This window comes from Mesocricetus auratus, unplaced genomic scaffold, assembly GCF_017639785.1.
Source record: "Mesocricetus auratus isolate SY011 unplaced genomic scaffold, BCM_Maur_2.0 Super-Scaffold_100020, whole genome shotgun sequence".
In the NCBI taxonomy this organism is placed as follows: Eukaryota; Metazoa; Chordata; class Mammalia; order Rodentia; family Cricetidae; genus Mesocricetus; species Mesocricetus auratus.
This window is the reverse complement of record NW_024429201.1, coordinates 4,816,791-4,830,707: the sequence shown is the minus strand read 5'-3', so window position 1 is coordinate 4,830,707 and position 13,917 is coordinate 4,816,791. Positions and strand designations below refer to the sequence as shown.

The 13,917-nt window shown below is 42.4% G+C and overlaps 1 protein-coding gene across 1 annotated transcript; it reads left to right on the top strand.

Moving 5' to 3' along the window:
• Positions 1 to 2,877: 2,877 nt before the first annotated feature.
• Positions 2,878 to 13,163, top strand: Mocs2 (molybdenum cofactor synthesis 2). The gene is made up of 6 exons (XM_040728883.1): positions 2,878 to 2,999; positions 4,959 to 5,103; positions 8,745 to 8,872; positions 9,540 to 9,690; positions 10,770 to 10,893; positions 11,963 to 13,163. Exons 2-6 carry the CDS (start codon positions 5,006 to 5,008, stop codon positions 12,029 to 12,031), a joined length of 570 nt encoding a protein of 189 aa, XP_040584817.1. The 5' UTR covers positions 2,878 to 2,999; positions 4,959 to 5,005; the 3' UTR covers positions 12,032 to 13,163.
• Positions 13,164 to 13,917: the final 754 nt, after the last annotated feature.

Genomic DNA, 13,917 nt, shown 5'->3' with positions numbered 1-13,917 from the left:
TGAAGGCATTTTATACCCTTATTTATTTTAGCTCCTAAAATATTTTTTAAATTTTATTTTTCAGTGCTGTACATGTGACTTTATACTAAACTACATTCCCAGACTTAAGAATCTTGTAAAATAAGTGGCATTATTATGAAATTATGGAGAAACTTGATGTTTTGTAACTACATAGTTCTGGGCAATTTTCATTAATGTTATAAAAAGAAATGATATTATTCTGATATCATGAACACTTTAGACTATAATCATGGTCGCATAATCGACTTTATAATATTTGAGTGGATTAAAACTTTACTGAGCTGTGCTTTTGCTATTACTATATTACTGCTATTTAATTTAGTCACACTCTTTAATGAAATCTTTCCCAAAGAAGGGGTTTTCACTGTTAAGAATTTATTTATTTAGATTTTCAAGTCAGCATTTCTCTGTATTGCTTTGGAATCTGCCCTGGAATTTGCCTGTAGACCAGGCTGGCCTTGAACTCACAGAGATCTGCTGGCCTCTGCCTCCTGAGTGCTGGGACTAAAAGTTTGCACCACCAACGCCAGGTCAGAATCTCCTTCATTTTAATTTCTGTTTTAAATAACTTCCAAGGTAGACAACAAAATGCAATGTATTTAAAACTAACTCCTTAGTCATGCAGAATATCTTGATCACATAAGACACTCTTTTTGTGCAGTCAGCAAAGAATTTATTTTTACGTGGGTGGGTGTTTTTCCTGTATGTCTGAGCACTACCTGTGCACCTAGTACCCAGTGAAGCCAGAGGACAGCATCAAATCCTCTGAAACTGGCATTACAGAGTTTTGAGCTTCCACATGGATGCTGGGAATTGAACCTTGGTCCTCTGGAAGAGCATCCAGGGCTTTTAGCCTCTGACTCAACTCTGAGACCACCAAAGACATTTTTTAGTTTTTAGGAAGGGTTCTTCTTGGGTACTTTTGAGCCCCACCCGCCACCACGAGCAATTGGCTTTGGTCTTTAGGCACACCAGTCTGGCTGCATAAGCACACTGAGCCATACCTTATTTCTTAATCTCCTGTAAGTAGAGCTCACTGTTGTCGTTGGATGCCACTGAGGAGCCAAGGGTGATGGTCACAGTTTCCTTGTTTTCCTAGCAGGATGTGGACGTAAATCCTCTATCTTAGTGTTTCACAACTTACTGAAATATATGTTGATGTAAATTATAAATCAAGCTTATTCTCCCCCCAGTATTTCTTTTCTTTCCTAGATCTGGGAACACCCACCTTGCCAACTATTTTCCTCCTGGGAATTTATTACCCAATTTCACATTTCTATGGCTTGACACAGAGACGTGAAATCCTCCGTATTTGTTATTATTTTGGTAAATTTATTTACACAAGCATCTCCTCTTGGTGAGTCTTACAGCAGGTAACTCAGTCACGCCCCCTTCCACTGTCATAAAATGTTTTTTTTCCTAGGATTACACTTGGGGCACACTTACTATAAACCTTTACAAGTCTTCTCTCAGGACTGAGTGCCGAGGGAGGGCTACTTCATTCAATCCACGTACCTATGGCAGAGACTTGCAGCTAGGAGGTCTGGATGGAGTCACTGACTCAGAAACTATGAGCGCCCAGAGCACTAAGTGTCAGATATGGTCCCCAGGCTGGGATAAGAACCTGAATCTCACACTGGATGGAGAGAACGCAGAGGGGAAGGGGAAGGCCACCCCGCCAGATCACCAGCTGACCTGCAGATCAGAGACCCAAAAGCAAAGGAACAAACAACTGCAGTACTGAACTTTCCTGGAAGCCAAAAGCAGGCTGGGGTAGAGAGAGGCGGGGCAGGGCGGGGCGGGGAGGGAGGGGGCGGAGCGAAGCGTGCGCACGCGCAGTGTCCACATGCTCAGTGTTGAGCAAAACGGAGCAGGTGGAGCATCTGGTTGCGCATGCGTCTTGAGTCACCAGGCGCCTCTGCGTTGGTAAACCGGCTCCCCGGTATGCAGCGGGATGGTTCCCCGGTGCCAGGTAAGAGTTGGTACGCGCGAGCGAGCTAGTCTGGGCTCGGGGCTCCACCACAGGTCCGGCCCTGCTCGGGAGGACCTTCCTCTCCCTCCCCTCCCTGGCTCCGGGCCTTGTGCCTGCAGCTCACTAAATGTCACGTTCTGTCCCCGAACTCTGGTGTGGCCTGCAGGACCGACTCCCTTCTCAAGGCCCCTAGACTTGTTGTTTTCCTGTCATTCCTGATGATTCCTTTTGACAGACACGCTGTTTACAATTAAGTCGCACCCAATTAAGAATTATTGAAAGGAGAATGTGTGTCCCCTATGGATTGGCAGGCCCTGGATAATTTGCAGACCCCGTGATTATTGCGTAGCGACTTAAGTTGTCCTGAGAGACAAGTGAACCGGTTTTTGCTCACGTATGTCCCTTAGTTCCCAGGCTGATTGCTCAGGTTTGGCCTAATCAGTACCAGTTTACCCTGTAATTCAAGCCCATTTGCTTTGCTGCATGTCAAGTTTTGTGTGTTGTGTAACTTAATTGTAATGTGGACTGGAATCAAAGGTCATTTGGCCACCGTGAAGTGAAAGCTAGGCCTTTGCTGATTGGGTTGTTTATTTTACTTGCGTAATTCACCTCCTGACCCAGACCCATGTTCGCTGTTGTGTGATTTACAGAAGAATCACTTCTGTGTGGATTGAGGTCAGACTTACCATGTTTTCTAACGAAATGTACTAGAATTTAATGGTGCCACACAAGCCTGTGACAGGTTTGAAAAGTACGAAGAAGTCAGAACTGAGTGTAAAACGTTTGTCTCAAATACGAACCTGTGCAAATGTTGAAGTTGTATAAGCACTTACACTTGGAAACTTCTCAGTGCGGGTTGTTCAAAGAATCCTTTCTCCTTTCAGATTGAAGTGTTGTATTTTGCAAAAAGTGCTGAAATTACTGGAGTTCGTTCAGAGACCATTTCTGTGCCGCAAGAAATCAAGGCGTTGCAGCTGTGGAAGGAGCTAGAGACACTACATCCTGGGTAGTTAAAGTTGTAGAATGCATATAATGGATCCTTGAATGGTTTTTTTTTTTGTTGTTTGTTTGTTTTTTGGTTTTTCGAGACAGGGTTTCTCTGTAGCTTTGGAGGCTGTCCTGGAACTCACTTTGTAGACCAGGCTGGCCTCGAACTCACAGAGATCTGCCTGCCTCTGCCTCCTGAGTGCTGGGATTAAAGGTGTGCGCCACCAACCCCTTGAATGTTTTTAAAATGTGTAAATTGTGTGTGTGTGTGTGTGTTAACATAAGAGTACTAGTTGTCATTTTCTTGAACTCTTAAAACTTTGGTATTAAGAAATATTCAAGTGCCACAAGGAACAGTACAGGCAATTTACTAAAAAAGACACAGGAAGGCATCTATATAATTTACAATCATTCTTATAATTTCTAAGACAAAAGATATAAATCCTGCCTTTATAACCGAAGATGATCATGTAAAAGATGCTATTAAAATATTCACTGTAAATGTTTCTGTCCTTTTCTTTGGAATACTCCAAGTTTTCTGAGATTAAAAAAAAATATAACAAACCCTACACTCTGCTGAGCTTGGGTTTTTATGACTTTTGAAAAGTTTCCTCCTGGTCTTGTCTGGAAGTTTGAAGTGTAACCATCATCATCTTTACCTCAGGCCCCTCTAGGATGGAGTATAGAAGGATTTATTTGAAAATGCCCCAGCGATGCCTATAGTGCCGCTTCTGCCTGCATAGAGAGGGGTAACCCAGAATTCAGTGCTGCATAGAGGGGGAGGGGCAACTCAGAACTCAGTGCTGCATGGAGAGGGGTAACCTAGAACTCAGTGCTGCATAGAGAGGGAGGGGTAACCCAGAACTCAGTGCTGCATAGAGAGGGTAACCCAGAACTCAGTGCTGCATAGAGAGGGGTAACCCAGAATTCAGTGCTGCATCAAGGGGGAGGGGCAACTCAGAACTCAGTGCTGCATGGAGAGGGGTAACCCAGAACTCAGTGCTGCATGGGGAAGGGTAACCCAGAACTCAGTGCTGCATAGAGGGGGAGGCGTAACCCAGAACTCAGTGCTGCATGGAGAGGGGTAACAGAACTCAGTGCTGCATAGAGAGGGAGGGGTAACCCAGAACTCAGTGCTGCATAGAGGGGGAGGGGTAACTCAGAACTCAGTGCTGCATGGAGAGGGGCAACCTAGAACTCAGTGCTGCATAGAGAGGGAGGGGTAACCCAGAACTCAGTGCTGCATGGAGAGGGAGGGGTAACCCCGAACTCAGTGCTGCATAGAGAGAGAGGGGTAACTCAGAACTCAGTGCTGCATGGAGAGGGGTAACCCGGAACTCAGTGCTGCATAGAGAGGGATAACCCAGAACTCCTCAGTGCTGCATAGAGAGAGAGGGGCAACCCAGAACTCAGTGCTGCATAGAGAGGGAGGGGTAACCCAGAACTCAGTGCTGCATAGAGAGGGAGGGGTAACCCGGAACTCAGTGCTGCACTGTGTGCTCAGCACGAAATACTTCTCCCTGGCTAGGAATCTTTGAGACTGGGCTTACTTTCAGTGGAAAGTTGGCAAGACCTTTGTGCTGTTTTGCCCACCTGCAGCGACACAGCTGTCCTCGTGGGAGACTTCTCAGTGAGACTTATTACACATCTACGACACTCAGGGCTGTGAAAAGGCCATGGTCTGGATGGGAAGTTCTTCTTTCTTTCCTTCTTTTTTTTTTTAAGTTTTGAATACTACCTGTTTGGGGGTATTTGTTTCTTTCAACCCCAAACATTAAGCTTTTCAGCAAATAGTAATCTAACCTATCTTTGTAACCAAGTATCTTCTTCAGGGGATGTGCACCAAGAGTTAGATTCATACCTTTGTGAGTGATGATTTCTTAGATGCAGCTGAGGAGATGTGAGGTGCAGGTCACTTTGGAATTTCTTCTTTTTGTTTTTTCACTTTGCAACTTTATTCAGACCGTTTCTCTTTCAGGTTGGCCGATGTTAGAAATCAGGTGATATTTGCTGTTCGTCAAGAGTATGTCGAGCTTGGAGATCAGCAACTCCTGCTTCAGCCCGGAGACGAAATTGCCATTATCCCTCCAATTAGTGGAGGATAGTGCATCGGAGCCATCTAGGTATGCGGTATCTCTTTTACTTAGCCAGTCTTGTGTATGTGGTTTGCTGTTACTGTATATTCTTTGTGAGTCTGTCTGCACCAGCCCTTTGCTGATGGTACAACAGTAATTGAGATAACTGATGGTAGGTAGTTATGGACACTGTACCATCTCCCATCACTTCTACGGTGAGCAGTTGAATGTCAGTTTGACATATTCCTTATATTCCCTTAACATTGCTTATTGAGATCTTCTTATGTTTGTATTTGGATGGTGGGGAAACAAATTCAGAGAAGTTAAAAAAAAAAACACCCTCATCTTAGGGGGCTGAGGGAGTTACTTTGTCTGTAAAATGCTTGTATAGAAATGAGGACTTGGGTTGGAGACTCGGCACCCCTGTGAAAGCCAGATGTGGCAGCATATACATCCCATTGCAGCACTGGAAGGCGGAGGCAGATGGATTCCCCAGGATGTATAGGCCTGTGAGATCCAGATTCAGTGAGAGACTCTGTTTCCAAAAAATAAGGTGGAAGGTGATTGAGGGGGACACTAATGATGATTTTTGACTTCCACTCAAGCATACCTGCTGTTCAGGTTCATGAATACACACATACATATGCACACACACACAAAACCTTGCTTTGGTCACATGGTTTAAACATGGCCTTAGGTCACAGTGACAGAACCCAAATTTGAATTTGTCTTTGTGATATGGTCCTGTTTACTCCTTGACGAATGTGGTTGCTCAGACTTGATGCCAGCTTCCTCGGACGTAAAGAAATTATACAAGTAGGGAGTGAAATGGTTAATGTCCCACTTAACAAGACAGTCAGTCACTGCCCAGTGCAAAGTGCGGCTTCACAGCTGTGTGGCAGTGTGGCTCCAAAGGCAGTTTAGCTCATGGTGGAGTGGGATGCATGTACATGTTCTTTTGGGTAGTGTGGGAGCATCAAGCTTAAGGATCGAGTCAAAACAGCTTATGTTATTGTCAACTGAAGAAGAGATAAACTGCAAACTATATTATTATTGATTAGAAATTCTTTGAGCTGTGGATAAAAAAAAATGATAGGAATTTTTCGCCCTAAAACAACAGTAAATATCCTACACAGAGGCAACGGTTTATCCCCATTAGAGACAAGCCAAAGGTACCAGTTTTCCTCTGCCTCACGTTCCTGGAAAGCTGGATAGCAGATGCCAGCGTGTCCACACTTGGGGGTCTGTCTCAGGCCGGCTGTCTGGATATGAGAGGATTCCCTGTTAGAGATGGATCTTAGTTTCAAATGGACACTCTGATCAACATGTCACCATGGTAACCTCAGGGAGTGCTGCTTTTAAAGCCTGTACCTGTAGTTGCAGCTATTCAGAAAGGTGCGAAAGATTGCTAATAGCATCATATCATGTTTGAGTGATTTGTCCTAGCTAATTTTAGAACCTGCAAGCAGAGCTTGAGTACAATCAGAGGTATAAGGACTCAGAATGGTTGGAAGCACATAGGTGACCTATTTGGTTTCTGTGTTCTCAGGAAAGAAAATGGGGTAAAGCAGTGGTTCTCATCCTGTGGGTCACGACCTCTTTGGGGCTTGAATGACCCTTTCACAGGATTCACATATCAGAAACCCTGCACATTAGATGTTTACATTATGGTTCATAACAGAGACAAAATTACAGTTATGAAATGGCAATGATATAAATACGACTGGTGTAAAGGAGCTAAGCCCCTCCATTGGCACACGGAAATGTGAGAAATCCTGGGAGTCAGTTGGATAACAGGGAAACAAACACTGGATTAGGAGTTCTTAGATTCTCAGCACTTTGAACTTGTCTGTAATAACCTCTCTGAGCCTTCTTTCATTGTTCTAATCAGATGAACCGTCACGGGGTTTCTAGTTATGCTTCTCATGGCCTCTTACCTGGCCAGCTTCAGGCTAGCCTCTCCCCTTTACTCCTGTGCTTCAAGGCATATCATATTCTTTATTGTTCCAGAGTCCTGACATTTGCCACTCCCTTTCACCACCTACACCCTGTTCTCTTTCTTCATCTGGTTACTTCTTATCTCTCAGGCCTTGACTTTGAACATTACCTCTTTAGAGAGACCTTTGGAATCCCTTTATCTGCAACAGTCTCAGAGACCTGTTTGAGAAATTCATTTATTTCTATTAAGTTATCTCAACGTGGTAGGTTCGTGATACCCCTCTCTCTCTCTCTCTATCTCTGTGTCTCTGTCTCTCTGTCTCTGTCTCTCTCTGTCTGTCTGTCTGTCTCTGTGTGTGTGTGTGTGTGTGTGTGTGTGTGTGTGTGTGTGTGTGTGTGTGTGTGTGTGTGTACACTCCACAGGATGCATGGGGAAGTCAGAGGACAACTTGTAGGAGTTGACTTTCCTTCCACCATGTATGTCCTGAGCTTGAAACTTGGTAGTCAGGCTTGACGACAAGTACCTTTACCTGCTGAACCATCTTTCTGGTCCTGTGGTTATTTGTCGGTTTGCTTCTCATATTCACATGTGAGCACTATGAGGCCAGGAGCCTGTGTTTTTGTTCCCCACAGACCAGTGCCTAGGGTAGTCTCTGGCCCTTAGAATTTCTACTTATATGACAAACACCATAACCAAAAGCAAGTTGAAACGGAAGCGTTTGTGTGTGCTTACAACTCTCAGGTTGTACTCCATTGTTGAGGGAAATCGGGACAGGAACTCAAGGCTAGACCTGAAGCAGAAGCCACAGAGGAATGCTGCTTACTGGGTTTGTCCGCATGGCTTGCTTATCCTGTCTGGCTCTGACCACTTTCTTAGAGCACCTAGGACCACTAGCTTAAAAGTGACACTTTGCTACAGTGATCTGGGTCCTCTCATATCAATCATCAATCAAGAAAAAGCCAATCTGAAAGGGGCAGATTGAGGTTCCCTCTTCCCAGATAACTCTAGCTTGTGTCAAATCTACATGAAACTACCCAGCATAGTATAAGCAGATAGCTTTGCATAATACTGTTTGATGAATAAATGAAGACTTTACACAATACCTAGAAAATAGGAGGTCACACTTGTTGCCTTCTTTCCTCCTCGTCTTGCTGGGCTTGAGCCAGGTTGTGGAGGGCACCTTGTTCCTATGGAATCATCATCCCTTCCCTTTTCCCATCTCTTGCTTGAATAAAGGAAAAGGGCATTCTAGGTGTGGGTCTCAGTTGCATAGTGGTTAGTGATGTTCTCTGTGATGTGGGTTTGGTTACATAGTGGCTAATGATGTTCTAGGTGGTATGGAGCTTGGTTACATAGTGTTTGGTGATGTTCTAAGTATATAGGGCTTGGTTATATAGTGGTTAGTGGTGTTCTAGGTGGTGTGGGGCTTGGGTACTTAGTGTTTAGTGATGACATACATACAGATGAAAGTGGTCATACTTCAATTGGATTGTGATGAGAGAGATGAGCAATTATTACATTCTTGGAGTATTTTGGCACAAGATATGGACACATGTGAATGGTCATGCCTGTAGTCAATTCCTGTAGACTCATGAGGGATAGTAGTAGTTGTATTAGTTTGTTAAAACTTTGGACTTATCTCTTATCCTCTTCCCACCTGCTATAGAAAAAATGGATATGGAAACCACAAAAAGGTGGACTGTGTTACTTCTGACATTCTTGCTGAGGGCTGTTGATGCCTTGTTTCTAGGAAAGATGTGGATGAGGTTGAAGAGAAACCTAAGGACATAATACAGTTCACTGCTGAGAAACTGTCAGTGGATGAAGTCTCACAGTTGGTGATCTCCCCAATGTGTGGTGCAGTGTCTCTCTTTGTAGGTGAGTTTGTAATCTTCTCTGATTCTACAGAGTAGAAACTAGTGAGTGCCTTCCATGTTAGTGTCAACTGTCAAAGGACACAGAGTGCCTTCCAAGTTAGTATCAACTGTCAAAGGACACAGAGTGCCTTCTATGTTAGTGTTATCGGTCAAAGCTCACACAGTCCTGAATGGCACACTAAGACTGCCCATGGAAGTGGACAGAAGCTCGCCAGTTTTAGTTTTATCTTAGTTACTTTTTGATTAACAAACTATAATAAATTACATGGATAATAAAGGCATGATAAAAGTCAATGCTAAGAAAGAAATTTTGTACTTTCCAAATATTGAGCTAAAATGTGTTTGTTGATAATACTGGGAACACAGATATTTTCCTTTTATGTATGAAACAGCTCTGGGGAGAAGAGGAGCACAGTTTGTTTGGGCATATGAGTGCTTTCAGAGAGTTTGCGTAATTATTACTATTTCCTGATCATCTTGGAGATAATTATCTTTTGTTCTCCTAGTCAAGTTTTCTTGTAAAAAATTTGAAGTAGGTTTTAGACAAATGTACACCACTTGTTTGTAAGTTAGAAATAATCCTTTTTAAGAAAATTCTGTAAATCAAGTATTTCTACTATAGGACAAATCTTATTTTCATTGTGTGATTATGTTTTTTTTCTTTTTAGGGACTACAAGAAATAACTTTGAAGGCAAAAAAGTCATTAGTTTAGAATATGAAGCATATCTACCAATGGCAGAAAATGAAATCAGAAAAATTTGTAATGACATTAGGCAGAAATGGCCAGTCAGACATATTGCGATGTTCCATCGACTTGGGTAGGATTTCCTTATCTTTCGGATGTTGTATATGGTTGTCTATATATTGATACTGCCTCAGATTCTCCCTTACAGAGAAAGGAAGGTTTGTCATCCCACCCTACCCCTGTCCTCCCGGCCCCCAACCCCCAGAGCCCCCAGGACAATAGGGAGGGCTCCCAGCATCTGCCTTGACTGCTTGTTGGATTGCAGCTTTGGATGCCCTCGTTCTCTCTTTTGCTTTAATGAAATTTAGCCACCAAGACTTTCAGGTCCTGGCCTGAGTGCCTGTGGGAATGTCTCTTAAATCTTTGAGGCCTTAGGACAGTTGTTCTGGGCTCTGGGCTTCATGTATTTTGAAAGTTGGCTACAGATCTGAAGCTGTTAAAAACAGTTCATTTTTCATACTACCAAAAAGAATGGCATTTTAGGATTTTAGAAAAAGCCAGCAGTTAAGACATCTGTCATTATTTTGTTGTTAGCTATAATTTTTTTACTAACTGGTAATACTACTGGGTGTTGCCGATCCTGTTGCTTAAGATTAACTGATACTTATTATTTTTAATTGTATGTTAAGTGTTCATGGTCACTTTAGTCTTTATATACCATCTTACACTGAACCTTGTTTGAATTAGATCTCTGTTAGTGGTTCTCAACCTATGGGCCATGACCTCTTTGTGGATCTAAATGACCCTTTGACAGAGGTTGCCTAAGACCATTGGAATACACAGATATTTACATTTCAATTCACAACAGTAGCAAAATTGCATTTATGAAGTAACAACGAAAATAATTTTATGGTTGGGGGATCACCACAATATAAGAAACAGTATTAAAGGGTCAAAGCATTAGGAAGGTTGTAAACTACTGAATTAGAGATAACCTTTTCTTCTTAGTCCCCACCAAAGTTTTATGGATAGATGCTAATATCCACTAACTATAACTGACATGAATTCTCATTTTCTAGTTAAACTAGACATTCAAATAAAATAGAATTACACTATAACGCTAATATACATACAGATTGTCCCACCCTCTTAGCGGTTTCTTTAATATGTGAGTTGGGAGATGTTGGTTATTTCTTCGTCATCTTGTTACAGTTTGGTTCCAGTGTCAGAAGCAAGCACAATTATTGCTGTGTCCTCAGCTCACAGAGCTGCGTCCCTTGAAGCTGTGAGCTATGCCATTGACTCTTTGAAAGCCAAGGTACCCATATGGAAAAAGGTAAGTGAAGACCGTGCCTCATTTTGCCATGTGGACATGATTTTATTCATAGGTCAAGGATGTGAGTGAAGAATACATTCAGAATTTGGCTTCATATGCCTTGCATATCTGTAGAATCTTGTTTTCCTTATAGTGCGTTTATGTAGAGCTGTTTTCCAAGTTTAAGCACAAACATATATATGCCTCAAGGAACACATGGTATAGAGTAGGCCTCCATGAGTGCTGGCAGTTAGAGAGGGTGAGAGAGACAGGAAGGGAGGGAATGGAGAGGGGGAGGGAGGGAATGAGAGAAGACAAGAAGAGGAAAGAGGAAGGGGAGAAGAGGAGAAAGGAGAAGAGATGAGTCTTAGAGGTGGAAACTACGGGAATAAATTTAAGGGTAGTTGAATCTGGATTGCTCTCACTGTAGAGATGAAATCTGGCCAGTGTGGGAATAGACAGTGACTTTCCTCCTCCTGTTGGGTTGTCTGAGTTCCAGCTGATTCTTTGTCTAGTTCACACTTGAAGATCGTCCGAGACACAGGCAAGGGGGCTGCAGGCAGGTAGAGAGGAATATATATATATATATATATACATACATACAGACAGGCAGGCAGGCAGACAGACAGACAGACAGACAGATATATAGATAGATAGATACAGGTCACAGGGGACTGCACTACAGGCCTGCTTTAATACTTCCCAGCCACTCACGTAACTTCACAGCTGGTGGAAATCCAGTCCACCTCTAATTTTAGGAATGTCCAAGTGGGTGAGTTGGGAAAGAAAAAAGGTTTAAAGCTAAAGACTTTCCATTTTCTCATTCATAATTTAACTCTTGATAAAGTAGAGATGAAAGAGGTGGGTGGTCCAGATGGAATTGTTTACCCTTTTCTATAGTTGCATCTTGTCCTGTGAAAACTTCTGGCCTGTCATCTATGTTTGTACTCTTGGTGCCTCATGGAAGTGTCACTTAGATTGCTAAAAGGGGTGGGTGGTAGCAATAGATGTACTATTCTCTTGTCTGACTTTTTCAAGTGTCTTTTATTCTCTCTTGTTAACAATATCTGCTGTGGTTCTGTGTTTTTAGGAAATATATGAAGAATCAGCATCATCTTGGAAAAGAAACAAAGAATGCTTCTGGGCAGCTGGTGATTAGTCACTTAATTTTTGGTTCACTAAGTCTTAAATGTGGTCACCAATTTCCTAGGCTACACCAATGAGGGAATAGTAGACAGAGTGCATGAGTGTGTGGGAAGAGGGGCTGCCCAAAGATGGGAAGAAATGGCTGAGTTTAAACATGAGATAAGGTGCTAGAGCACCCTTCAGTGACTAACCCTGACTTCAGCCTGCTCACAATGAGCTGTGGCCTTCCTTTTATGGTCAGCTGTCCTAGGAAGACCTCTCTGTCCCACAGTGTATTGACAGCCCTGTTGTCAAGCATGTATTACAAAAAATTGGCAGGATCAGAAAGTCATTGTCAGTTTTGATATTACATATCTTACATAACTTGAAAGTGAAACTAAACAAATCACGATTCAAATAGCTTAAAAGTAGATCCTGTTTGTTTATAGTCATCGATAATACCTAAGGAATTTTATATTATAGACTCCGCTATGACTTCAGTGTTTATCGTCAGTGATAATACCTAAGGAATTTCATATTACAGAGACTGCCATGACGTCAAAATCTATTAATTATACAATAAAGCTTTTTATATTTCATTAGTTATCAGTATTCTTATGTCTGTACAAATTAGCATAAATTATTGCAAAATAACTAGCAAGCAGCAAGTGGTTTGTATTAAAATGGTGTCTGATGTTTAAAAGTTGGCTCACAACTGTTTAGAGAGATTATGTAATTATTTATTAACGTAGTTTGGATAGTTTTCATAATGTTTATGTAACATTAGCCTGTGTGAAGTTATTACTAAACAAATTTTCTGCAAGATTATTATACCAAACATCTAGCTTTGGATTGGTGAAGCTGTCATGGCAGGTTTGTGTGCAAAAGTCTCATAGAATTTGTTTTGAATTTTTTGACTTTATTGACATATATTTGACAAGTAAAATATATTTGAGTTCTGTAATGTGGCGTTGGAATGCTTGTGTTGTGACCATGGCAACCGAGATGAACAACACATCTGTCACTTCATATAGGTGTGGTGTGGGTGGGGGCTTAAGGGGCACTCTGAACTCACAAATAATTAAAATACCAGCATAACTGGATAATTAACATCATCATAGAATTAGCAACATTCATACTAAGAATAAATACTACTTTTAAACACACTGAAGAGGTTTTTCTTTTTTCTTTTTTGGCAAGTAGCTTAGTAATCCTATTATATCCAGGAAAACCACATTTTATCTAATTAGTTCATATGTTCAACAGATGTTTTCTGAAAGCCTATCATATGACAACCCCGCACCCCTGTCCCCCACCTTTATTATTATAAGAACATTATCTGTCCTGACGGCTGTGAGCAACAGGATAGCCCTGTATCCTCAGGGATCTCTTGGTTACTTGGTCTCTGTTCCTTCGTCCACCCCTAAGGATTGCATCAGAAGGACACTTGGAAGAGAGAAAAGTCTGCACCCACTTCTGCTAGTGTTTGGGGTCATCTGTGTATGTCAACCTTCTCACTTTAGGATCTCCCTGCTCTTCCCCAAGCTTCAGTCTGCATCTGTGGGGGATCAAGAGCTAGGCATTGGAGTCAGCTACCCTAACCCTGAAAACACATTAGGTTACTGGGCCACTGTGTATATTCGTAGGATTTTGCACCCCTGGTGTTAATGTGTTGCATTTGGTGTTAATGCATTCAAGTTTTAAGATATCTCTGCTACTGCTGAGAGCGGTGGTGCACGCCTTTAATCTCAGCACTGGAGAGTCTGTGATCCAGCATAGCACTAGTCTTCCTCCTCACCTCCCATCCTGCTGCAGGCTTGCTGCTTTCCTGTGGCTGGTGTGGGCAAGTCCTCCCACCGCTACTAGATTGTTCTTCTGAGATTTATGCACCCTGCTTCTTTACTTTGTTCCAGCCTCTGA